General features: G+C 55.9%; 8 protein-coding genes across 8 annotated transcripts; 3 read left to right on the top strand and 5 right to left on the bottom strand.

The window, feature by feature from the left end:
- Nucleotides 1-2288: 2288 nt before the first annotated feature.
- LY79DRAFT_182427 (uncharacterized protein) lies at nucleotides 2289-3229 on the top strand. The gene has a single exon (XM_060551316.1). It carries the CDS (start codon nucleotides 2536-2538, stop codon nucleotides 3067-3069), a length of 534 nt encoding a protein of 177 aa, XP_060414586.1. The 5' UTR covers nucleotides 2289-2535; the 3' UTR covers nucleotides 3070-3229.
- A 757-nt stretch (nucleotides 3230-3986) lies between these two features.
- Nucleotides 3987-5225, top strand: LY79DRAFT_514515 (uncharacterized protein; the record flags this gene model as incomplete). The annotated part of the gene is made up of 1 exon (XM_060554619.1): nucleotides 3987-5225. One exon carries the CDS (start codon nucleotides 3987-3989, stop codon nucleotides 5223-5225), a length of 1239 nt encoding a protein of 412 aa, XP_060414585.1.
- A 3105-nt stretch (nucleotides 5226-8330) lies between these two features.
- LY79DRAFT_579384 (uncharacterized protein) lies at nucleotides 8331-9131 on the bottom strand (the record flags this gene model as incomplete). Its single annotated transcript, XM_060560021.1, has 2 exons — nucleotides 8331-8531; nucleotides 8856-9131. The coding sequence occupies 2 exons, from the start codon at nucleotides 9129-9131 to the stop codon at nucleotides 8331-8333; spliced, it is 477 nt and encodes a 158-aa protein (XP_060414584.1).
- Nucleotides 9132-12914: 3783 nt separating this feature from the next.
- On the bottom strand, nucleotides 12915-13234 carry LY79DRAFT_182119 (uncharacterized protein). Its single transcript, XM_060551314.1, has one exon. It carries the CDS (start codon nucleotides 13138-13140, stop codon nucleotides 12949-12951), a length of 192 nt encoding a protein of 63 aa, XP_060414583.1. The 5' UTR covers nucleotides 13141-13234; the 3' UTR covers nucleotides 12915-12948.
- Nucleotides 13235-14088, bottom strand: LY79DRAFT_182364 (uncharacterized protein). Its single transcript, XM_060551315.1, has one exon. The coding sequence runs from the start codon at nucleotides 13788-13790 to the stop codon at nucleotides 13329-13331; it is 462 nt and encodes a 153-aa protein (XP_060414582.1). The 5' UTR covers nucleotides 13791-14088; the 3' UTR covers nucleotides 13235-13328.
- Nucleotides 13881-15171, bottom strand: LY79DRAFT_685767 (short chain dehydrogenase). The gene is made up of 2 exons (XM_060564648.1): nucleotides 14358-15171; nucleotides 13881-14298 (listed from the first exon to the last, which is right to left on the bottom strand). The coding sequence occupies exons 1-2, from the start codon at nucleotides 15157-15159 to the stop codon at nucleotides 14264-14266; spliced, it is 837 nt and encodes a 278-aa protein (XP_060414581.1). The 5' UTR covers nucleotides 15160-15171; the 3' UTR covers nucleotides 13881-14263.
- A 4335-nt stretch (nucleotides 15172-19506) lies between these two features.
- On the top strand, nucleotides 19507-20884 carry LY79DRAFT_552295 (uncharacterized protein). The gene has a single exon (XM_060557709.1). It carries the CDS (start codon nucleotides 19879-19881, stop codon nucleotides 20428-20430), a length of 552 nt encoding a protein of 183 aa, XP_060414580.1. The 5' UTR covers nucleotides 19507-19878; the 3' UTR covers nucleotides 20431-20884.
- Nucleotides 20885-21007: 123 nt separating this feature from the next.
- Nucleotides 21008-24522, bottom strand: LY79DRAFT_182088 (uncharacterized protein). Its single transcript, XM_060551313.1, has 4 exons — nucleotides 24208-24522; nucleotides 24092-24146; nucleotides 22512-24036; nucleotides 21008-22451 (listed from the first exon to the last, which is right to left on the bottom strand). Exons 1-4 carry the CDS (start codon nucleotides 24275-24277, stop codon nucleotides 21156-21158), a joined length of 2946 nt encoding a protein of 981 aa, XP_060414579.1. The 5' UTR covers nucleotides 24278-24522; the 3' UTR covers nucleotides 21008-21155.
- Nucleotides 24523-25746: the final 1224 nt, after the last annotated feature.

The raw sequence follows: 25746 nt of genomic DNA, 5'->3' as shown, positions 1-25746 counted from the left end.
TGTGAGTCGTTGCTCCATCCGAACGTAGGCACCCAAGTCCGAGGAAGCAGAATGGCGCCATTGAGAATTCGCGGAGCAACCAAGCTGGCAACGTGGTATCGAAACGGAGAAGCAGGGCACAGAAACGCAAGACGCCCCAGGCAAGCTCGGTGATTTCAGTCCCCCACGGGGTTGTGGTTTGGGGATAAGGTGAGAATGATGGTGAATGACGAGCACACTTCCAAGCCTGGCGTTCCGTTGGCGCTGTCCAACGGGGCCGCTGGAGGGATGCCTTGTCCAACCAACCAAGAGAGGCCTGGACCGTGAGGTTGGAACTCGAGGTCCACGGCAGGGAGATGTTGCGACATCTGATCGTGTCCGCTACCCCAAGACTGACGGTATGCGACGGACGAACCGTTCGGTCGATGCCCACCAAGTTTCGCCCGGGGGGTTCCCCCTCCCTACAACTTTATGCACTGGGCAGAGTAGGTAGGTACGTGCAAACCCATCAAATGGCTAGATCGGTGCTTCGGTTGCTTTTGCTGGGCCATATACCATGGCGTCGGATCTGGCACTAGCACAAGACAAAAGAAACAAGCAACAAGCATTCGTTCGAATCTACAGCCCTTTGAGTTGATCCTATGTATACTTGCAAACATAGAAAAGTGAGCGTTGATTATGATACTCCGAGTTTGGCTCTCCACGGATGCATGACTGGTGCATCTTCGCGCTGCCCCACTGCAGCCGGAGAGGAGAGTACGGGGACTTCTGGGCGCGTGCAGCATTGGACATGTACGAATGACGGCTGCCTGATCTTCCGTAAGGAAGGGTAAGACGACTGACGGTGGTAAGAGAGGAGTAGACTGTAACCGATACGAAGAGAGGGAGAGAGGGAAATGAAAATAAAAATAAGAAAAAACAAACCTCCTGGGTCCGTACCTGGCTGAGCAGCGGCCCAAGCTTCTTTCCCAGCTTCACCAGGTACCTACTCCCACGAAAGCAGGGGCTCCCTAGCGACGATAGCGGCGGAAGTAGGGGTCTAGTGGGCCCCACTCTTGGTGTGCTATGGCCCGTGGCTTCCCTCTCTACCTACCGTATTATTTGGAAGCTGGGGATTGCGGAAATGGACGGCCTCCCATCTGCTAGTCACATGATGCGAGACCAAAGGAGATTCAACAGAGACAAGCAAGCAGTACGTACCCTTGCCGACGGCAAGGAGTTCCGCTCTAATCTCTTGCTGTGCCTGAAAGAAGAACAACACCTCTAGCAAGCGAGTAAGTACCTAGCTAGGTAGAAGGAACCAAGACAAGAAGACATGAAGACAGGCAGCAAGCAGGTAGGTCTTTGCTTACTACCTACCTACCTACCTACCTACCTACCTACCTACCTACCTAGTAATGTACCTTTCCGCTGTTGGTGTTGGTCCCATCTGCCTCGCCGCCCATTCATCATTGTTATCTTCCACTGCCCAATCTCAGCCCCGTCTCACCCAATGCATTTGCCTTTTACCCTTGGCCCTCGGTCCTCTCCCCGTCCTCTTCCCACCTCAGGTCTCAGCACCGTTCCTTGTCTTCTTTCCACCTCACTTATCCATCTCATCCTCGCGCGCACGCACGCTTCTGTTCGTCCTCCTCGAACCAGTACCTACCTATTCCAACGGGCCGACTCCTCTCCAACCTCTAACGCCCAAGACTGCCAAAGTCTTGGTTGCCCAGCATGCCTACGGTACGGATACATACCTAGGTATTCATTCCAGCCCTCTTTCTTACTGCTATCCAATCCCGACGTGCAATTCCCCTCTTCTTCTCCCAAATGCGGCATCTACTTCCCCAATCCCTGCACATGGCTGCCCCCCCTCTCAACCACCTTTGGTCGGGCCTGGGTCTGACCGAATTCGCTGCCCACAGATGCGCCTGAGCCATTCCGAACTTTACCTTGGCTTGCTCCATCTACCCTGCCGTCTTACCGTACTGTATCTTGGAGAACCATGGCCCGCAGCCCATGACATACACACACACACATACATACACACATATATACACAACATTTGCCTACCTACCTAGGTACATGGGGCATTCCACGTACCGAGTACCCTCCCGATGCCTGCCAGCACTGTCCGAACACGGCATACAGGCGCCCAGCCCACCTTTGTCCAGCGTCATCACGCTTCCCCTTCCACCGCGCTCCCTTGTCCCAATTGTTATGCTGTCTCTGACCATTTTACTTTTTCCCACGCCGACTTGGAACGAACCGTTTCCCACCGTCCCACGTCTTACCTTATCCAGCGCTGGCCTGTCCCCGTCCCTAACCCGTCATTCATTGCACTGCTTTGGCTCCATGTCCACCATTCACACCATTGCCACTCCCCACCGCGAGGGCCATCATCACCATGAATCATCATCATCCCGCCGCACTGCACCGTACCGTACCGCACTGCACAATGCAGCAGAGCACAGAGCACAGAGCAACTTCTGGGTTCTGCCCTCGGCATGAACCAGCACACGCTGCCCTCTTCTTCGTGCCTGCTCCCTCCCCCTCTGGTTGTCCCGCCATCCAATGGGCGAAAACAACACCCGTGGTCTGTTCACCCACCCCTTTCGAATTCAGGGTCTGCCCGGCTGGGTCTTGACATGGATCGACTGCCGACAGCCTGACTTTCGTCGCCGTATGCCCATGGGGAAGGAAGCTGGGGAACCTAGGAAGGGCAAAGGCAAGGCCTGTCGTATCCCCCAACACCCGTGTGAATGGCTTCATAGCTCCCCTCTTTTCCCTACACCGACCCAGATGCCACCAATGTTGCCTGCATGCCCAGACAGGCCTTCATCCAACCCAAACCGTCTTACCCATGCCTCAACTTGGCCTGGTTTGGCATCGTCTTTTCTGTTTCGCCCCGTGCTGAGCTGTCGACCTGCTGCCGAACCCTCTACGGTATCTCCCCGGTCAGGTCACCTCGTCCAAGCGGTCGAGCAAGCACCAGCACGCACAGGAGAGACTGGTCCAATGTCAATTGCCCTCGACTACCAAGGGTATCTGCGCGTGGACGAGCCCATGTCCACCACGCCAATGAATCAGTGCAAATGTACCAGCTAGCCGTTTGCGTGGTCCGTTTTCTTTTTCCCTCGCTCTGCAACCCCCGTCTGCTGCCCTTTTTCTTACCACACACACACACTCACTCGCACTAGTAGCTTTCGTACATACATGCACACCTAGGCGAGCCTCTCTCTCTCATTCTCTCTCTCTCTCTCTCTCTCTCTCTCTCTGTGTGTGTGTGTGTGTGTGTGTTTGTGTGTTTGTCTCTTTCTCTCATTCACCCACTACCTACTCGTGTTTCTCTCTGCTCCCTCCACAGTGGGCCACCCAAGAATACCTAGGTCAATCCGTCCACGCCCTCTATCAGAGTCACAGCCACCATGTACATGGATGGGGTAGCGTGTATAAGCCAACGGCATAGCATATCTAAATCAGGCCTTCGCTTTTTTAACCGTTCATCGTCCGCTCCTTTTCATCCACGTCGCATGCTCCTCGCTCTCACAAGCTTCCATCCCTCGTCCCTTCCTACAGAAACACCCGGACTTCTACTCCATGCTCGTCCCTCTTGGACACTGGGTAATGGCCGTGACCGTTTCCGTTCCTGTTTCGTAATCCCAATTCCTCTCCCAGCTGTCTACCTTGCAGTCGGCTAGATTCCGCTCAATCTCGCCCTAACCCTCGATACGTGGCCCTCGGAGCCCTTCTGGTCTTCGTCGCCCTCTCACACGAAGCCCCTAGGAGCTTGCTAATCCTCTTTCGCCCTATACGCCCTCGCACTCCATCGTCACACAGACATCTCACTCTTACCACCTCTAGAACTCTAATATATCCCGCCATTGCCCAATTCTTTAATAGTGGCTTTCCCCCTTCCACCATTACCACGCTCTCCGGACTCGTGCTTCTTCATTAGATCAGGATATCCTCTATCCTTTCCAGAGCAACACCTCACAGGCTCGAGAGTCTCTTCATAGTCAACAATGTCTTCCAACTCCAAGCCTCGACAGCCCCGACTCCGGGCTTCTTGCGATGGTTGCTTCTTGGCCAAGGTCAAATGCTCCAAAGCAAGGCCCATCTGCACCCGATGCCTGGCGTGCGGCCTCGAATGTCGCTATTCTCCCTCAAGCAGAGCCGGCAAACCAAAATCTGATCACAGCGCGCCGAGCCACGCCAACACTGTCCACATGGACATGACCGACCTGTCCCCCATCATGGACGAGAAGAACCTCATGTTCGGCCAGCACCCCGGCATGTACAAGATGGAACCTGGCTGGCATACCCCCACAAGCATGGAGGGTGCCATGAGCAGAAATCCGTCCATATCTTCCGGGCTTGCCATGCTTGGCGTCGACGACACAACCCCCAGAGACCAAGATCCGACAGCAGACATGTACGGTGGGGGCATGCCTTGGACTCCTCCTACAGACTTCTCTGCAGCGCCGTATTCCGACATGACGATGGCTACCGCACACATGAACTCCCAACACGGACGCTCTCACTCCATGGAAATGGCCATGGCAGCTCAAATGACGCACTGGGGAGACCCAACGCAGCACGATATGATGCCGTACGCAGCGATGCCGACGACGACCAACATGACTGCGGCAGCCTACTTTCCGAGCCCTTCCGCCACGCCCAACATGCGCCCGGCCGTGAGACACAAGTCTTCGTCATCCTCAGGCGGCGGTTCTTGCACTTGCTTCACCGTCTGTCTGCAGTCACTCCAGGCCCTGCACAACGCCTCGTCTCCGCAAGCGCCGCCCTTCGACCTCGTGCTCTCCCTCAACCGCAAGGCTGTGGAGGGATGCGCCGCCATGTTGTCTTGCAACAGATGCATGAGCCGCTCGGGCACTCACACAGCCGCCATGCTCTTGGCCACTGTCATCGGCAAGATCACAAGCTTCTACAGGAATGCCAGCCACACCTACTTTGAGAACGGCATGGTGCCCCAGGTCAACCAGCTGAGCCCCGGGGGCGGCCTAGGTGTAAGCCTCGGTGCGTACACTCTTGGTGGTGAGGATGGTAGGTGGCTCGAGCTCGAGATCCTGAACCGGGAGCTTCGCAAGCTGGAGGAAGTCTACGCGCAGTTCCGCGAGGTCTGCGCCGATCTCTCTGAAGATGCTGAAGTCAGCAAAGCCATGATTGGCTATCTCGGCCACAGCCTCGGCACTACACTCGAGGTCGTCAGCCATCGTAAAGGAGACATGAGCTATGCTTAGTCACACCACAACCAAAAAAAGAAGCGGGAAAACCCCCCCCCCCCCCCTCTCAAAATAAACCAACGGAAAAAGAACACGCCAAAAGGACGTACAAAGATTCTGGGCCGAATTTACATAGAGCGCTGAAGGAAAAAGTGCGCTCTCGACATGACCGATATGAGCATTCACCACTACCGGATTGATTTTTGTTTTATGGAGTACTACCTAGGTAGCTATCTAGGGCCAGGTAGGGGGTTCGGGTCGGGGAGAACACCGGGTAATTGGAAACTCGTTTTTTTTGTATTTTTTATATTGGACTTTACATTGTTCGGCGGCGGCTGAACCTTGTAAACCTGGCGTGCTGGCGAAATCAGAGGTTTTTCTTCATCGGTTTACTTCTTTTTCTCTTCTTTATTTCTCCCGGTTCTTGTCTTGAGACGCACCCCCACACACATACACACACACACACACACTTTGTCAAAGTCACCCACTACGGGAAATCAGCCGGAAGACAGGGATAGAGTTGCTGGATACGGAGGGTAGCGAGAATCGAGCGGGCAGTTCAGAACTGGTTTATTTTTACATTACCCCCTCGTTCAATGGGAAAGCAAAATTATGGCGCAAACCTCTTGGGTCTTGTCCCCCCCCCTTCCGCTTGATTCCATAATCAGCGAGTCATGCAGGGAAGAGAAGAGGGTTGGGTTCATCGGAAGGAGTTTTGGCTGTGTTGTGCCGCTCATCATCGACCGCCTCGACACTTCGGACGAAGGCGAAAGGAGGAGGCAAAGGGCCGAGCCCGAGGATGCCAGGGCCAATGGCAGCTAGGTCTGACGGAGGCGAGAGCGAGAGAGAGAGAGAGAGACAGAGAGGGAGACAGACTGTCGGGTTGTAGTGGCACCTTGTCTACCGAGGAATAACCAATGGATAATGTCATCATCGTGCCTATGCAGGAGGAGCGCACCCTGCAACTCGACTTGTCATAAACATGTCAATTACATGCAGTATCAAACAAAACCTGGGTTCGGAGCTCTGTCGCAGCCTCGATCGTTTGATGTTTCCTGCGTTCAGACCTACCTGGCCGAGGAGAAACACGTCTTTTCTCCCCTTCTCTCTCTCTCTTTCTCTCCATTCCGTCCCTGACTGGTTGTCAGCAGTATCAAGCGCTGGGAAGAAACAACGCCCCTTCCTCCACAAGAAGATTTGAACAAAGAATAAAACACAAATAATAAATCCCACAGTTATGCGAAGATGGAGAATGGGGGGGGGGAGGTTGGGTAACACGAGAAACTTGTTTCTACCACGTGCGATTTTGTCAATGTGGTTGCTTAGCCTCCTGTCGAGGATGTTGCATTAGCCTTGCCGAGTGGGGCTATTCCGGATTACCCCCCCCCCCCCCCCCCCCCCAGCTGACTGTCGGCACTGAGGCCGATGGTCACCCTCCCCTGTCACCGCAGGCGAAAATCCCCCCCCCCATCTCTTTCTCTCTAGTCCTCTCACCTCCCCCTCACCTTGCTAACTAGTAACTAGGCCCTTACTCACCTTGACCGTCCACTCGCTCCCCGTCCAACCCGTGTGCTCATTCGTGTCCAGCGGCTCCTTCCCTCGGAATAGGTTTGCTCTGCGCCTCTTCCTGCGCCTCCTTCCCGTCCCTTCCGCTTCATTGACTCGCACATTGCCTCACGCCTTGCCTCGCGCCTGGGTGTAGCGTCATGTCTCCTGTAGCTTGTGATCTGTGGCTGACGTGACGAGATCTCCCCGCCCTCCTTCCCATGGCACGGACGGTTTGGAGATGTCCGGGGAGGACTTGAAGGCTTTGGGGGGTTTATCCCATACGTGCGCGGCATCCGTTTGATGGTTCGATCCGATGAGGTCAGATCGGAGTTGGGCTATGGATGTTTCTAAATATGCAAGCCAGCGTGAGGGCCCCAGAAGGCCTTGGGCGGGCTACGAAAGCCAGCGCACAAACGGGAACGAGGACTCGGGATGAGAGAATATTCCCCGACGCAGGGTCAACTTTCGACGCTGTGGAAGCCTATCACAGACAAGCCTATCAAGCGTTTTGTTTGAGTCAGCCTAGCTCCAAGGTGAGAGGTCACAATGGTCCCATTGGCGACTCGCGCTTCCGGACAAGAGTCCGGTCCTACCACCGCGAGAGGCGCTGGCATTGCAATGGCGTGTTGGGCCCAATTACAGGCCATTGGTGAGGGTAGAGGGTGCGTGTGAAGGTTGTGTACGCGTATCTCGAGGCGGAGGTCTCGGGCAAATTGCGGTCAACTTGATGTGCTTACCGAGAACCAAGGAGCGGGGAGATCGGAAGATGGGTGCGGATGTAGAGTGGTACGGGCCAAGCTCCGATGTTTGTCATCTCGGGATATACCCGCTGGGTGTTCGGCATGGCAGGCCGGAAAGATGCAAGACAACAGCACGGACGGCGACGATGAGAGTATCTAGTTCTGACCTGCATGGTGTGAGGCAACGGCGCAGTCCACGTACCTGAGGAGGAGTGGTTGGATCTCAAGGTCCAAGCTCTTACGTGCCTCGAAGAGCGTCGTCTGCCATGCAGTATCGAGGGTTATTATTTTTGTCATCCCAGAACGCGGCCTCTCTCTGCAGGATGCTCGGAAGCAAAGGGATCAAAGCGAATACCAGAAGAGGTCAAAGAGGAACAAGGGGAAGTATACTGAACAAGCCTGGATCGGAAGGCATTCCCGAAGTATTACGTGTCTAGAGAGCTCTTACTTCTCTTTGGACCCCACGGAGGCTGTTGGACTAGTATGTCGGATGTCGTCGCGCCGCAGAAACTCTGATAAAAAAGCGGTTTCACCTCGCCGGCTCGGAGATCATGATTCATGCCCCAGAGACTGGTGGATTCGGTAAGACAGAAGATGGTGTTGTTGCTCGAACCAACGTAAGATGGAGCTTGCACTCAAACTGGCGGAGGAGCATGTCGATTGAGAGACCCAGTTCCGAGACGGGGGGCTTTCGTCGCCATCCCAAGAGATCGACATGCATGGAAAGATAATCAAGGGGCAGCGCCGCCAGCAGATACTAGATTGGTCATCCAGGGCCATGAAAGACGGCATCTTCACGTGAAAAATCGTTTGGATGAGATGTGGCGTTCCACGATCATCGGAACGCCTCACAGACATTCGCAGTCTGGGTCGTGAAATGATCTCTGCGGGTGTGAGATGCCAGGGGTCTGGTAGCGAATTGCTTTCGTACAAGGCCAAGACTGGAGCTTGAGAACCAAGCTGCGCCAAAAGAGGCAATATCCTTGGACTTCCTGGAGAAACTGGCGAACGGGTGGTCGTTGCGCTTCAAGCACGTCTTTAATCCAGAGATCCGCCATCTTCAACTGAAACATGATGCCGCGAGCCGCTGCCCCCGGCTGGCCACGCGTTCGTCTCGAGCCTGATAGCCTTCTCCACTTACCAAACGCAGACAGATCAGCATCATGTCGATGCGGAAGTGCTTGTCGATGAAGCAGCTTCCCGCAACCTTCGGCTTGCTTCATATGGAGAGCTCAGGGCGCATGGCCATCGATTGGTCCGTTTCTGAGGTAATTTAACGTCATCCAAGCGCAGGAGGACGTCGACACATGAAAAAGAAAAAACGAAAAAAAAAAAAAAAAAAAAAGCTGAAGCTTGTTACTTTGGTGTCCTGGTCCTGTTTCTGGCCTTTGCTGGGAACCTCCCCGAAAATGTCCAACCCACCGGATGGATGTTGCTTGTGCCAACCAGCATATCCGCTAAGCATCTGATTGAAAAGTCGCAAGTACGGATAGGCCTCCCGAAACATATGGTACGCATCTCCGAGGCACAAGGGGCAGCTGTAGGTAGCACGGGCGTATTCCAAGAGGCGGGGATCATCCGCTGTCTGTCTGACAACGGGCAAGTGCAGCAAGATGCATTTGGGGGGCAAGGACATCCTAACATTGCCTCCCCGAAGCAGGGCCTTGCCTCGGTTACTCGAATCCAAACCTGCTCAGACAGTGCAGGGTCTGACGTCTGTGGAGCCAACGGCTGCGACATTGAGCGTTGGGCAGGAAACACAAGGCATTGTGCGTGCCTGTTTTGCTCGTTGAAATCGGCTTAAATACGAGGCACGGTGTTCCATTCGTCACAGGTGTCGGAAATGGATGACGGACGGCCAGGATATTCCCAAGGGCAACGAACGGGGCAAAGTTGGAAGAGAGCCGTGTAAGGTGATGGCGGTTTGCGCCACCCGCATGCAGCAATAGATTGGTCTGGCCGCCCTGCGTAAGTCGAATCAGCCAGGGTCTACAGTCGATCCGCAAGGACAAATTGCGTGGACGAAGGCAAACGAAGGTGGGGAGGGCGACTGACCGGGGCTCTTGTCGAAGTCGAAGAGGCCCTCACGGAGGGTCTTAGCAAGCGTGGTCGGATAATCCGTACCGGCAGTGGTCAGAATCGATGGGGTAAGAGGTTACGCAGTGGTGTTGCTACTGTTTTGTTTTTCTGTCGATGACGATGATTAGGAGACTTGGAGATACAAAGCGATAGCTGAAGGGCCGACGTTGAGCGCCTCACGGCCGGGATACCCGAAGGGGCTTAGTCATACGCGAACGGCATTACCTGGCTAGTACCGGTAGTACTAGGCACCCATGTGCCTTGAGCAGGTAAGCGCCCCCCCCCCCCCCCCCCCCTCTTTCCTCCTATGCTTAAACTGTCGACGAGTGGGAACCTCACGATGGAGGGAGGTGAAGTGACACCAAAGTCGTCCATCCCGCACCACCCTCAGCACCTCAGTCTCTCTCAGTCTTACCCTCCTTCGTATCTTCGCTATCAGCCCTCACTTGGACCTGGACCGACCGGGGCACGCTTATCGCCCTACGGGCACATCCGATTCGACTCGGCTGACACCATCATCTCACTGCCTTGAGTCGGGGAATTGGAATGTCTTCTGCAGTCAGCTGGCTTCTGCTTCATCCCCCCGAACCCTCACGAATTGGGAGCCGTCCGAGAAGCCGCGTCGGCACATCACCGCACCCGCCACCAGGGTCAACAAGAACCTGTCGGCCACACAACCTCCAGATGCAAACCTCGGACTGCATCCTATCAAGTGCGGATGGTTTGCACTTGGCTGGTACACACCAGCTGTTTTGGCCGCCGTCTCTCGACGCGCAACTGCTCTTAATCCTGGGGCAATCACGCCCCCCCCCCCCCCCCCCCCTTGGAGAATGCGATGATGGCGGTCTCGCAGTTCTGCATGTGAGAGGTGCCAAGTGGCCTGCATCACAACCAGCCCTCCATATTGTGAGCGGTCGGTCCCGACCCAGCCCACTCCACCCCGCGACAAAGAAACACTTGCAAGATCGGCAATCAGCAAGCTGGCGTGGGGCAAGGTTCCCCATGTTGTCGTCTCGGCCTGTCGAAGGCCATTATTGCCATGCCCAAAATGCTACCGGTATATGAGAACCTTGTATGGGTCTGTGGCTCTGTCTACTTTCTCCTCCCAACGGGGTGTATCGGGCAAGTAGGGTTCGTGGACGGCGCTTGTGTAACCTCGCGTGTCTTATCATCACTTGGGCTGGTCTCAGATTGTGTCTTTTCCCCTCCTGATAATGCGTTGTTTTTGCTTTGGTATCCGCAACTGCGCATTGCTTACTCGCCGCCCTCCGACTTTTTCGCACGCCGCATGATGGCATCTACGGCAGCGAAGCTGATCTGTATCTCTCTCAACGACTCCCATCCATTCGGTCGCAGCCAATCATGATACCACTCATCACACCACCTCATCGTCCCGCCCCAAAAGAGGCTCTGCATCCAATACTGGCTTTGTGGCTTTCTTCAGCCAGGAGTAGCCCGGCTCAAACACGCGGCATCATTGGCTCTGAGGTTTCTGCTGAACCATCAGCCACGACATGATGTTCACCGAGGCCTGCTTCCTACCAGCTGAAGTCAGCCAGGTGAGAGGGCCACGTCTTTGCTCCGCCCAGAACGTGCCCGAACTGCCCGAGACTTTTGGCAATCAGCCTTGGCTATTGATCCTGTTGACGGGGTTGATACAGCGTGATGATGCTGACGAGATACTTCTGGTTTGTCCGATTCGAGATGCCGATGCAAGTCCTTCTGCCATCGACGTTTTCCTTGTTCTCTGGCACCTCTACTTGCCTTGTAGTGACGTTTCTCTCCCAACACAACACTTTCCATCGTCCTCTGCACCCGCAAGCAGCCTACGGATGACCTGTCGCTTCTTGGCATCGTCCCACTACTTCTCTTGGCCGAGATGGTCTGGCTTTGTACGGTCTAGCGTCTCAGTTGTTTACCCAAGTTCGTGGATACCAGGCCGGCTTGTTACGTAACGGGAACCTCCTTGGACACTGCTTATGCAGCTCCATGACTGAAGCAGCGACTTTGCTGGCACTCCGTCCATAATGGCATGACTGGAAAGAAAATATCATAGGTGACGCCATTTGATCTCTTCGTAACCATCAATGGCCTTGCTATACATTGCTAGTCATCTTTTTCAGTTCATATCTTGCGGCATCTTACACCAGACCAGGGGCATTTGGGAGGCGGTACGCATGCATGTCAGAGTATCATGGCATTAGCAGATGGCGATGCGTCTAGGCCCACGTCACGACGAAGAAGCCGGGGCAGGCAACCAGATATCCGCCTGGTTGACGGCATTGGGCGTGAATCTCAGTCGGTGTTAGCTCCTAAAGGCCAGCAGCTCTGGGGATAACAATCGCTTGCCGATGGTCAATTTGACCACCCATCGGCGAAAAGAACTTTAATGAAAAAAAACCGGTACAACCAAAGTGTGTAAGACCGCCGGCGAATAGGACAGAAACGGCACTGCGTGCTGGCGCAACGATGCCACCTCGTACAAGGCTGACAAGGAGCACTGCCCTTGCCCCTGCCCTCCTCGCCGGTTGCGATGTCGGGTCCATGTTGCAAGCGGCGATCGCAACAACCTGTCATCGTGTGAGCAGGCAAATATACAGAAGTTGCGTATTCGACAAAACGAGACACAACAGGCTGAGCAGGGCTGACCCACGGCCATCGCTTCTTTACTGATTTCCCCAACCTCGTGCCAAAGGAAGCCGCGTTCATGTCCCTGCGCTGTTCCCGCTCCAAAAGTAACCGACCAGGGTTCGTGGCACTTTAGCTTTTCCTAAATTGGCACCATCATGGTGCGGGTAGATACACGTGTATTTTTGTGTTGTACCTATGCTGGGCCGTTATGGAGGTGTGGGTCACGACATCGGTTGAGATCCACTCGGGCGGCGGTGCGGTGCGGCACCCACTCTTACCGGGCTCCAGGAAAACAGGACAGAATCGGAGATTGCTCCGCCCCCGATCGTCGATCCTCATTCGGCAGAATCCGAACCTGGGCCGGAAGGCAGAATGCGGAGGCGCTGCTGCTCCTATTGCATCTTGTACCTACCTACCTACCTTCTGTCACTTTGAGCCGTATCCTAATCTAATGCGAGGGTGTCCCACGACGGCCGCGTCGGTCGGATTAGAGTCTTTGGGAGGAGGGCTCAGGAGTCCGAATTCCTTTCCTTAGTGCCGGCGTACCGTCAGCTTGGGAAATATGGTACGAGTCTGACGGGCCAGATCCGCCGTTGCGCGGCGCCCACGGCCTCCCATAGGCTCCTAAAGCACGGCAACCACGCCTCCTGGTACGATGCCGCCGGGTCGGTGTAAGCGCCGGCGGAGTTTTTTTTTTAGTGTTTCAATTTTTTTTCTATTCTACATTTTTTCCAGGCTTCCATTCATGCCGCCTCGTCAGCAGAGTGAAACTCAGCTATCGCACGCTGCACTGCCGGCTCCTTCGCAAATCTAACGTTCCGAGTACCCGTCCCGTTTTCTCTTTTCCTGTCGTCAGTACGATTTTGGGGCATCCCGGGGGAGGGGGCTGGCTGGGGTTGGATTTTAACCTGCGTCCTACGGGAACGATGGGACATACCGGTAGGCCCGCGAAGCTGGTGATCGACCCATTTGTTTTTTTTACTTTTTTTCTATAAAAAAATTTCTTCACGTTTGGAGATGATTACGGTGTCGTCGTATCTGGCTTCGTGGGCTGAACCGCCGCTGTGCGCGGAACGTGCCCGCTCTCCCCAGCCGCAGCAGACTCGGCCGTTTCCCACAAACATCACGACGGAACCCCGCCAGACCTCGCAAAGGTTGCCGCCGGCCCCTTGCCTTGGCGCGCGGAGAGAGGGAGCAGAGTCGGGTCGGGTTTTTTTTTTCTTTTTCTTTTGCGAGTCTCACCGCATACATACACATGGATTACGAAGCATTCGAGACTTTTGCCGATCACCAAAAGGCGGAGGAGATCTCGAGCGGTCTGCCCCCCCCTCCCCCTGCCCCCCTTTTTTAATACCATTTTAACCTCTTGTATTTGTATGGCTGTGCTAACAACTGGACTTGGACCGGCGTGAGACGGGAACGGGAGCGGGCGCGCACGCCATGGAGCAGGTGAGAAAATCGAGAGGGGGGGGGGGGGGGGGGGTCCTAATGCAAACCCACCGCCACAGCCGCCTACGCGCGTATGTGTGTTGCGTGTTTGGCGTCCTCCTAGTTCTAGACCGTTGTGTTGGCAACCCTCCCACATATTCAAGTCTGACAACGTTTGGCCATGGGGCTTGGCTCGGCCATTTCTCGCCGTTTTTGGAGAGTTCCGTTATCAGGTCTCACCGCGGCTAGACGCTCTTGAGGCACATTGCCGCTCGCTGCGGGATTTACTTGTTTAGTGGTAACGTGAAGTGCGATGTCAAGCCGACTGATTGTGGACTATGGTCAGGTCAAGCAAGGACAAGAATAAACCACGTCGTTTCACTTATCGTCGAGGGTGCGGAGATGCGAACGAGTTTCCCAGTAAAGGTTTCTTCATTCATGATGTCTACATAGGCCTTTCCAAGATGTGTTTGTTATGTAAGTTTCCATCATCTCATGCCCCCATATTACCAACCAGACCCAGACCCGGGGATCGCAAGCGTCCGGCCCGCCTTGCGATCCGATGCATTAAGGCGTCATGATAGCAACCCCTTACGAATGAGGCTGCGGACGAGTTGAACATTGCTGCACTTATGTGCCACCACCGGTGACCTTGATGACCTGACCTATTAGGGGAGTTAGCGAGCAGACACTGCAAAATAGCCTTCAGTGGACGACAGCTTACCGTTGATCCACTCGCAGTCAGGGTGGCAGAGAGAGGCGACGACCTTGCCGACATCGGCAGGAACACCGACGCGCTTGAGGGGGTTCAGGTTGGCGAGGCCCTGGTCGATGATCTCCATGGGCATGCCCTTGTAGCCGTTGGGGACGTAGTGCCACGCGTTCTCGTCGAACATGTCTGTCTTGACACCGCCGGGGGCGATGGCGTTGACAGTGACGCCCTTGGCGCCGCAGTCGACGGCGAAGGCGCGGGTGAAGCCCTCGACGGCGGCCTTGGAGCCGGCGTACAGGGCGTGGTTGGGGATACCGCCCATCTGGGCAGCGATGGAGGACGTCAGGATGATGCGGCCGCCACGAGAGCAGTGCTTCAGGCCCTGCTGGGCGACGAAGAACTGGCCACGGGTGTTGAGGTCGAAGATGTTCTGGAAGAGCTCTTCGGTGACCTCCTCCTCGGGGCACCAAACCTCCTTGCCCGAGTTGGAGATGACGTAGTCCATGCGGCCGAAGTGGGCAACGGCGCGGTCGAAGAGGTCGACAACCTCGGCAGGCTTGCTGATGTCGGCCTTGTAGGCGACAGCCTTGGCGCCGAGCTTCTGGATCTCGGCGACGACCTCCTCGGCAGCTTTGGCGGACGAGGCGTAGTTGACAACGACGTTGGCGCCGCGCCTGCCGAGCTCGATGGCGATGCCACGGCCGATACCACGGCCGGAGCCGGTGATGAGGGCGACCTTGCCGACGAAGGGGCGGGCCGCGTCGTACCCAGCGGACTGCTGGGCAGCGGCGCTATCAGTCGCTGCGGGAGCCATAGTGAAGGGACTGTGGCTGAGAGAGTGGAAGAGGTGAGTGAGGTGAGGATGAGGGGAAGAGATGGTCTAGCATGGGCGGTTGAGACGAGGAAGTTATATACGGATTGGTTGGCATCGTTCAGTCGACGCTTTGTATGGGCAAAAGGCGAAGCTCCGAACGCATGTCCGCCCGGTTGCCCGCCGCCGCACCTCCGCCGAGTAGCGAGGCGCCTTGCATTTGGGGGTGGATTGAGCTAGGATCCGGGTCCGGGGGTGCCATTGAGGAGAGCAGGATGTGGCACTAGGAAACAAACGGGAATGGAGGAGGCCCACGCATGGGCGCCCCCGTGCGCTTCTTGCCAAAGGACTGCAAAGGATGGTGAGTCCGTCGTATCCAGATCAGACGCCACAGAGGGAGGGAGGTTTAGCCAGGCTTGGGTAGCAAAACACTCGACATTGTGCCTTTGTCAGTCGTGCGAGGCAACGATTTCGCGAACCTGACGTTGTGGATGATCAAACGACGCCTGGATCACACTCGTTTTTTTTTTTCTTCATTTCTTTATGGGATGCTCTGTATTGGTCCTTAACGATTGATTTGGGCAGGAAAAGGCCGCCGAAGACGCCTGATTCCGGGTGAAACTGTTCCCCGGAGTCGATCGCCGGAGGTTTGGAGACATAGGTCTGCCACAGGTGGAAGAGGGGAGGATGGCGTCGTGGAGATCTGCCCCCAAATCATCTATCAGCTGCAAGCCATGTTCGACATGAGTTCTGTTCTGGGTGTTTGTTTTCTTTGTTCGTCCTCTAGTTCCTGCATAGTCTTGACTCGTTCTCTTGTTGCCATAGCACTCGCACGTATGGTAGGCCAATCGACTGAGCCAGAATAGTAGCGATGCGGCGACTAGGCTGACGGTAGCGTTGTGGCCGAGTCCAGTCAGCAGAGCATATCAATGCCAGGGCAGTCGCGTGGCGCCAGGAACCGGTGCTCGAACCCCGGCGCCGCCTTGGATGGATCACACGCCCCCACCCCCAACGGAGGTCCGGCCATTCAAATCAAGTCGGGGTCCATCTGGTCCCCTTCTGCTTCCCTCGGCGCACTCTCATGCTGGAAGCGATTGTCCGTGAGACTGGATGTGGTTCTGGAAAAGGCGGCCGATCTTCGGTCGCGTCAAGGGCCATAAACGCGAAGTCCCGAGTATTTGTCGAGAAAGACCGCCGGCTTGGCGTGGTTACTGGGAGAGGAGAGCAGCAGTCAAAGAAGGAATTCTGCCAAGGAGTCTACCTACCTAAACTGGCAGGTGGACGATGAGTCAGCAATCCAGAGATCGTGACGGAAAGCAATAACTGTTTATCCGGAACGGGTACTGGGAATCCGGGGAAGGGACCACCCATAGGCGTCGAATAGCGTCAGTGTCAACCATGCTGGGCCGGGGCAGGGTTGGCATTTGCCCGCTCGTCGCGCATGATGCGTACCCGACATTTGGCGATATACTCGATCAAAGCTGACTGCTTGTGGTAACGGAAGCCTGCTTCGACTTGCTGCAATGTGCAGCGAAGGTCCAAGGCTGCGGGCGAATCACGCAAGTTGCCATTCGGCTCTGAACTGGCGGCTGAGGTTCTCCTCCATCATTCCAAACGCTGGTGAGCAATTCACATGGGGATTTCCCTATAATGACACTGCGGCCACATCAATTGACCCGCTATCTGGTATTCACTCTTGTTCGCCGTTAGCTCTCTCTGTGCACCTTGAAGTTTTCCGCCGATTCCTACGTAACAGCAACGGTCACGGGACAAACGACTCGCGGCATCCAGAAACCCCTCCATCATAGGTACCTAAAGCAAGATCAACCTGCTTCTGAACACTCTGCATGCATCGGAGAGATAGGCACAATGAAACTGCCCTTCATTTTCCCGGCTCGCCTACAACGAAAAGATTTGTGCCTCAGGTCACAAACCTGCAACCACCAATAGTACGTTGTGTGTACTCATCCGCTTCAAATATCATTCGCGTCGCGTCTTCGGCATGTCACATTCTCCAGCTTTCAAAGACGATGAAAGCCGAACACAGCGACTAGCGGCTCTGGAAAAGCGAGGCGCGAGACTGTCGTGCCGTCCTCATCACCTAGCACAGTACACTGGGCCCGGACGCTAGTGTTCCTCGAGCGCACCGGCCCGATGACCCGCGGATGCAGGCTCGAATCTGATCAACACGCGACATGCGATCGCCCGTAGTTTCGGGACAGCCGTAGGTCTAGAATCTGCCTCTGTGCAGTCCAAGGTCCCGTGCCTTCGGCTTCAGATGTCTAAAGGTCTGGATGGTTCACCAAGCGCAGCCGCGGCCCGCGTGTTCAATGGCCTCAACTGACGTTTGCCAGCCCGGGTGTTGGGGTCTAAACCGACACATGAGCAGAGGATACTGGCTTCAGCCAATGTGGCCCGAGGCATTAAATCGCTGCTAGACATTGGCTACAATTGGCTGCTGACAGCCGCCCAGCAGATATACCAGATCAGATGCGTCTTGGAGAGCGAGGTGATGTTTGTCATCGGTCAGACAAAGTCGTCAATGCCTCGGCCAGGAAGAACATTACACGTCATGGCGTTCGCTGCCAGAGATGGATCTGCGATGAATCGCAAACAAACCGGTTCGCTTTGAAGGTGCACTGCAACAGTTTCTAAAGCCTGCCGAATAAGGAAACGTTGAGAACTCTCTCTTTGCACGCACCAACCGTACCGCCATATCGGTGACGAAACATGTGCTGAGCAGCCCATAGATGGTTCCGATGGTCATATCACACGAAACTATAACCGAACGACCCAAGTCACTTTCCCTCAACGTTTCTGGCAGAACATGTCCCACACCTTGCACATCGGTCCGATTATCTGCCAAGGCAGCGGTCGCTGTCAGCACTCGGTGGGGGACGCGGTCGTTTGGCAGTCCTGGGCCGCTGTGTGGTTTCGGTTGGTACATAATGGCCAAGTTCGCTACCGGAGGGCATTCGCAGGTCTTGGCTGCATGCTAGACCAAGTAGCCAACAGAGGTGGCATGGCGAACCCACCATGTGCTCAGCAGACACTGCTCAAAGCACGGCCTATCGCTGCTTTCGTCACTTGCTGCCAAGATCATATTCGGCTACACAAAGCGACATCGCACGAACCGCTCGCAATCGCGAAAGTCCCAAGGCTCTTGCCCGTTGCTTCCGGCGTGTAAGTCTGTTGGATAGAGGACACCGAGCTACGAACACGCCTCGGGGAGCCAACATGCGTCCCACATCTTGTCATGCCTGAAAGGTGCAACAGGGCCGTTCGCCTCGTACGCCCCCACCACCTCGGCGTGGGAGTTCTTGGCAATTTACCGTCCCCGACGAGGAGACGGAGGCGAGGATTTTCCCAGAGCGCCGTCCATTTACTCATTTACTGGTAATCATGACATCGGTTGCTCCTCACAGATCGGCAAGGCGCGGGCCCCGGTTGATCACACCCTCCCGGCGACTCCTGTGTACGGATCTGTAAAGCCAAACGCACACTGCTTTCGAAAGCTTGGGATGAGGTTTTCGTTTGTTTTGACACAGCTTCCAAACTAACACAAAGAGGGACGGGGAGTACCTCCCCCCTCCCATCTCCCAGATCCCGCTCCTCCCGCCCCTCCCGCTCCTCCCACAAACGGTCACACCACCCAATCAGCGGAACTTTGAAGCCCGTGTTAGATTCCGCCTCCATGGATCAAGGGCTCAGAGGGGTGCTCCGTAACAGGGGACCGGGTTTCTGGGCCGATCTCCTTCGACGAAGCCAAACCCGACTGACAAAGTCATCCCCCCATCGCGCGTTGACACCAAAAGAGGACTGTCAAAACACGCAGTGTCTGTCAAGGAAAATTTAAAATAAAAATAAAACCCTATTCTGCGCAACGGCGGATAGGATGACCCGGCTTTCTGCTCGGCAGTTGACTGGAGCCTGTGTCAGCGTATCTCTCGGCGAGACCATGCGAACGGCTCAACCCAGTGACTGATTGTGGAACCATCTCAAAACTCAATGGCAAACACGAATACGTTCCGCTCTGCTCCTCTGGATTCGAATTCGGATCTGTATTATTTCTGGCGAAACACCACGGACACGTGAGCCTCTCGTTATCTTGGCCCATCCCGCTGTATCCCCCGCTCCCTTCGGAGCGGCCTCGGGGATTCCGACAAGTACCTCCCTCTCCACCGTCCCGTCGCATGCGTCGTGCGACCAAGACGCTTCCCTCGGCGTTGGGTTGCATGCCCGGGTGACACGGCGTATCGCGGGGCCTGCGTCCGGCTGTGCGACCAGAGACGCGCCCCGTCTTCCTTCTAGACCACCTCTGCCCCCCCCCCCCCCCCCCCTTCCCCCTCCCGCGCTCTCCGAAGCCATGGACAACTGCCCCGCCGGGTCGGTCGCTGTCGAGGCGAAGAGTTCCGAACCTTGAAAAAGGCTTCTAGCACCCTGCACGTTTCTCGAGGAAACGGCCCGGGGAGGGCGCCACCATGAACCGTCTCGCTGCACTGACACCGGGCAGCGTCACAACGCATACCCAGACGGCGGTACCGACCAATGACTGGTCCTGTGACGGAGAAAGCCAATGTGACTCCCACCGGCCCCTCTGGTCTTTTTGTATGATGTGCGTTGTGGTTTACTCCCCGCCCGCGTTTTAAGCTCCAGATTCCAATCGCGACTGCCCTTTCCACCACCCGTATCGATGGTAGAGATGATCGAGACGATTGATAGATGAGCACGAGGACGGATGACTGGGTAACCCTTGCCGCGGCACCCATGTTTCAGGCACAGAGAGGGGGGAGGGTCCCAACCTTCGCGCGACCGACTGTTTCCGGGTTCGTTCATCGTGATGACGGGGCTGCTGAGCCAGCCCATATACTCAGCATCGATTCCTATCGCCGATGCCAGCGCGTGTGTAACGGTGGTGTGTGTGTGTGTGTCTGTCAGACCTCGCAAGTTTCGCGGCTGTCCATTTCCGTCCGGTGTCTTGCTTACTTTGGCCGCTCCGCTGGGTCGTACGTGTGCCTAAGCAGACCTGGCTCAACGCTGGCCCCCTCCTCGGGAATACTGGGCAGCCCAGGAGGAGGGTTATCCCAGGGTATCCTTCTTTCCCATCCTTTCCTCGGGAGTAGCTTCTGTATTCGTGCCTGCCGGGTACTGCAACAAGGTCTGACATTCAGATGGTTTCTCACACGAAAGAGACGCAGGTTTATGGCAACCCCCCCTCCTCCTCCTCCTCCTTCATCCCTTCCTCTAGGGATCACTTGCGACTTGGTATCCTAATCTAGACGTTTTCACGTGCACTGTAGTCGCTTTTGGCGAACTGTCCCCCCCCCCTCGTCGCCAACGTACCATGTGATGACACCGTCCCACCCACAAGAGCAGAAGAGACATGAGCCCAATGTTGCTTATTGGTGTTGATCAAGGCCTGCCTTGCAGTCTAGGCCGTTGGGTTTTTCCCCAGTGTTTGGCATCGACCAAAGCAGAAAGCACCAAAAAGCGCACAGCCGCTTTTTCTAGGATCAAGTCAAAAGCTTGTGGATATTGGCAAATGCCTCTGAGGGTTGAGTATTTTGCTGCATAGGAACTATGGCCCTTTGCCTTGTCATGACACAGTGACACCAGGTATCTGATACACAAATCTAATAGACTAAAAGAGAGAGAGAGAGAGAGAGAGGAAAAGTATTGGAATGGAAACCCCCTCGCTGCCATGCTTGCAATAAGAAGAAAACGCCGCTACCATTGTGGCGGCCAAGGGCTTGCTTGAGCAGAGGCACCTCGCCGGTTCATGTGTTTCTCCCCCCCCCCCAGAGATGCGACCACGGGTGTCATGACTCGTAAACGCCAAATAAAGATACCCAGAAGATTGTACAAGACCCAAATGCTATCCAAGGAAAAAGGTATTGATAAGAGTCATATATGCGAATCGTATAAGAACATGAACAAGAAGAGAAGCATGTTTTTCGTAGTTGCCGTGATTAAAAGAGTGTATGTGGACGACCAAAGCCTTAGGCAGTGGCGGCAGCCAAGCCGTCAACGTTCCAGTTGTTGTTGAGGGTGATGAGTTTGCGTCTGATGCCGTCGCCGACGCGGCAGGTAACGCCCTCTTCAATGGCCATGATGCCGTAATTGATGACATCGGCGGGTTTGTCCAAGCCCAACGTGGTACCGTCGCGGCGGGTTAGCACGGGGAGACCGTCACCTCCGCTCCAAAGGTAGGAAATCACAGCCGGGTCCTCGGGTGTGACCTGGTCGATGGCGACGATGTTGCCGCTGCCATGTTGTCCGCTTGTGGCGGCGTTGGAGGCGCCGGCGCCGCTGAGGTGCTCGGGGCTCGAGCTCCGGTGTTGTGATGCGGGCGAGGAAGTCTGCTGTGCCTGTGCCTTTTGAAAGTTGGGGTCGAGACGTCCGACACTGTCGGCCCAGATGATGAGGGTGGCGCGGTAGACACCGGCAGGCCACCAGCACGGGCGGCGGTCGGCGGGCATGGAGCGCAGAAGGCGCATCACCTGGCCCGAGTGGAAGATTGCCTCCTCGCGGTTGTAGATGCAGCGCTTGTGGCGCAGGCTCAACTCCCAGTACGAGCCGTCGAAGCCGTCGCGGCGAGCGAGGCGCTCGATCTCGGGAAAGTTGGTGACGGCGTTGAGAGAAATGAGGTGGTAGAGGACCAAGTTGCAGCGCGTCGTCGTGCAGTTGGGGTTGCTCCTGTGGAACGACATAGTGAGCTCATACCACTTCTGGAGAAGGGCCTGGACCTCTTCGAGGCGAAGCATGGTGCTCGACTTTGTGATGGTCCTGGAGGTCGCGCGCCTGGTGGAGAGGACGTCCGAGAAACAGGAAAGCATCTGTCTCAAGTGGCAGAGAAGAGATTGCAAAGGGTGGAGGAGAAGGCGAAGCTGCTGAGGAGAGAGGCCAGCTTGACGACGAGAGAGGTTGTCATGGAGGAAGTCTTGGAAGAGCTCGCAGAGGGAAGGAGTGAGGGAAGGGCTAGAAAGCAGCTGCGGGTTGACGTTGGCAGTACATCCGTAGAGGCTCTGGGCGCTGGCAAACCACTGCTCCGAGTTCGATGCCAGCCAGAGTCCCTCAGGGCTGGGGAGAGGACATTGCAGATCGGTGATGGCCAGTTGAGGGGGGGTGTCGTGGAACAAGCTGAGCTCTTGGTCGCACATGACCCAGTTGTAGACGAGCCTATTCTGCATCTCGCGGTGCAACCAAGCGCGCCATTGCAGTTCGTTGCTCGTTGTGCCGTTCAAGGTCGGGATCATTGACGGTTGAGGCTCCAACATGCCGGCATGTTTCAGCATCTGTTTCCCGTTAGTGAGATTCTTGATGAGAGGTAGGGACCGAAAATAGTGACTGCTTACCGACAGGTACATTCCCCTTTGTCCCATGGCAATATCCATCAGCCACTTGTCGCCACTCCAGGCACCTTGTAATGTGAACAGCAACGCGCACCGCAAGGCTACCGGGTCAGCCGACAACTCGACATCCTTCTCAATGATGTCAAAGAGCGAGATGCGGCACGTCTCGGTCAGGCCGGCGGCCAGGTACCGAGCCTCTGCCATGGGCACGGCGGAGGCGCCCTGCGCGATCATCAACAAAAGCAGCAGGGTCGAGGCCTGGTTGTTGAGGAGCATCTCGTTGGGGTCGACACACCCAGCGACGACGAGGGGGTAGTAGTTCTGCAAGCTGCGAACGTAGCTGCGGAGGAAATACTCGAGGATCTTGGTGGGAGGAAGAACGATAAAGTTGAACTCGCTGGGGGTGGCATAGCCAGTCTTGGAATACCCGTTGTTCAATCCGCTCCTGTGAATGCGCAGCGCCTTTTGCAGGAACGACTGCGTGATGGCCAGCATCCGATCGCGGGTGCGCGAGGTGAGGGGGACCACGGAAGCATCCGTCGTGTCCCAGTCGACATTCTCCAGGTATTTCTCCAGAGAACTCCAGGTACCATCTTCCTTGGACTTCCTTTCCAGGCACTCCAGGTGGACAATCGCCGTCCTTGGGCAGGTGCCCGAGTAGATTGGCGGGTTGCAGCGGGCGAGTGGCCACGAGTCTTCGGCGGCAATGACAACCTCAAACTCTGGGATTGTTGACTCCCTCGGCATACCCAGGGCCGGCTCTGTTGGCTTCATCGTGGCATCGAACTCGGCAGAGGACATTATGCTGGTGCTTCGGGTGTGGATCGATCCGCGAGATGAAGAGGCAGTCATGGGCTCTGACGCGGAGCTCGATGACATGTCGCTCAGCTCCGGGAAAGTGGGTATCGACATATCCGGGCGCGACATGGGCAACTGTCCGGAGTACATGTCAAGCTCGATGGGGTATTCGGGCCAGACCATCATATCCTGGTAGTTTGTATCGGGCGTGATGAAGTCGCTGTTGAGCTGCATGAACTCGTCGAGCCCGTCGACCCGGCTGTGGGGTGATGGGAAATCGTCTGAGCTGCGGTGGGACTGTGTCGGGGAGCTCTTCTTCATCGGCGCCTCCATCATACGGGGGTCCATCGTTGCAATGGGCGACCCCGCCGACACCTTGCCCGGAGACTCCTGCTTGGGCAAGGACGGGTCGAGGTCCATGAAGGTCACGGGCTGAGCTGGTTGAGGTGGTTGTGGTACGGTGGCCATCATCTGTTGTTGGAAGGCAGCGCTGGCTTGTGCAGCCCTGACAGCGGCCTTGGACGATCTCCGCGCAAACCTGGCAGCACAAGGGATGTTCTTCTCTGCACAACGCGAGCAGGGCACTCTCTTGTCGCAGCCGGTCTTTGCGTTTGCGCAATTTTGGCAAGCTATAGGTGTGCGGCCAGCCACTGTTGGTACACCCCCGGGCAGGGGCTCCATGGGGTCTCTTGCTTCATGGTATGTCGAATGATGTCTTTGGAGGAGATCTCTGTTGAAGTGTGAGTAAACAAAGCTCGTGGGATTCGACGCAGGATATGACTGACCGTCTGGCGAAGGAAAGCTGGCAAGCACTGCAGCGATGAGGCTTGACATTGGTGTCTGTGTCCATCGAGTCAGTATGGCCGAATCTCAGTCCAAGCTCTTGACGTGGGGAACATACGGCTAGGAATATGCCTTTCCAGGTGTTCCTTCCTGGTGAAGGACTTCCCACAGTATGCACAGAAGACCATCGTGGCGGTCTGATTCGGACAGTCGCAACGAAGTGAATGGTGGACTGATTGCCTAAGCGGGCGCTATCATCAAGACGCGAGCAGGCTTTGTGACTTGTCAGGCGACGCAGCCGTAGAGGTGAACAGCAGACTCGGTGCGTTGATTTGTCTTCGAGTTGGGAGGAGTAAGTTGCGGTGTATGCGTGGTGCCTGTCCGGGGCAGTGTGTCGAGCGGCAGGATGTGAGAGTTTGGGTTTGTTTTATCAAGGAGTGAAAGGGAGTGAGATGAACTGAGGAGAGGGCTGCCGCAGAATAAAAAGGGCTCGGTGGGAAGGTCGAAGGAGTAGTAGGGTTTTAACGAGGCAGTGCGTGCAGGCGACGTTGGTAATCAGAGTTATGGAGGAACTTGCATCCAAGAATGTCGGTGGCCACGGTGAAACGTGAAGATGAAAGAGTAGAGAGGGGAAAACAGCTACTCCAGGATTTTGTAGGAAACAAGTAGAGTGGGTGGATGGCTTTGAACTATATCACGGAAGCCAAGTCGAGAAGTGAAGGAATAATGTATGATGGACCAGGGCCGTGTGCAACGGGCAAGGGTTGCATGGGACCCGTCAGCTCGGCGAATACGGAAGCGGTCTGGGCAAGGTCAGCGTCTTCCCAGAAGAGCGGGAATAGCTTGGATGGTCAGGGTATGCAATGATTAGTGTGGGTGACGGACAATGGCATCTGGAGTGGCCGAGGCGGTGCCTGCTTCAGGACGAAAAGCAGAGTGAGTGCGCACAGTCGTCGAACGCAAGACACTGGAGCACATGGAGATGTGCAACATGGATCTTTGGGCAAGGGCGAGAGACTACTGGGTGGCCCGGCATTGACTCTGGGAGGGGGGGCTAGTAGACTGTATCAGGCGCTGGCACGTATGAGGAAGAGGGAGAAGCGGCGCCGACGTGTGTTCAGCCGCGATGGAACTGGTCTTGGAAGCATGGCTGAAGATAGAAATGATGAGAGTGGACACTGCAGGTCAACGGGTCTGTGGCCGGCGCAGGCAGGACTCCTTGGGTCAGGCTGGGCACGGCAGAAACAGTTGGACAGAGAGGCACGCAAGGTACTGAGCTGTGCATAACGGGATACCGTAGTGTGTGCTATGGGATCAGGAGGGATCTGTGTAAGTCTATGTACCCGCCCACGCCGCTTGGTGCATATTGTCGACAACTTTTCGTATTGCGTACTTTTGGACCTTTGCACTAGCTAATGTCCAAACAGCCTAACGGCCAAGGCCGACTGGGGAACGGCGCGAGGTACCAGAGTGGCGCGTTCCTGCTGATTAACCCAGTCGAGTAAGCTCCATGCTTGACAGGGGCCGCGGCGCCGTGGCTGCGGCGACGGGGATAGAAAGGACGGAGACTCACTAGAGGAGGGGAGGGGAGGGGAGGGAAGGGAGCGCCGACGATACGGCATGCTGAGTCGCGGGGGTGGTGGAGGGGGGGGGTAAG

This window comes from Colletotrichum navitas, assembly GCF_030913465.1.
Source record: "Colletotrichum navitas strain CBS 125086 chromosome Unknown LY79scaffold_26, whole genome shotgun sequence".
Classification (NCBI taxonomy): Eukaryota; Fungi; Ascomycota; class Sordariomycetes; order Glomerellales; family Glomerellaceae; genus Colletotrichum; species Colletotrichum navitas.
The sequence above is the reverse complement of the archived record's forward strand: the minus strand, read 5'-3'. Positions and strand labels throughout refer to the sequence as shown.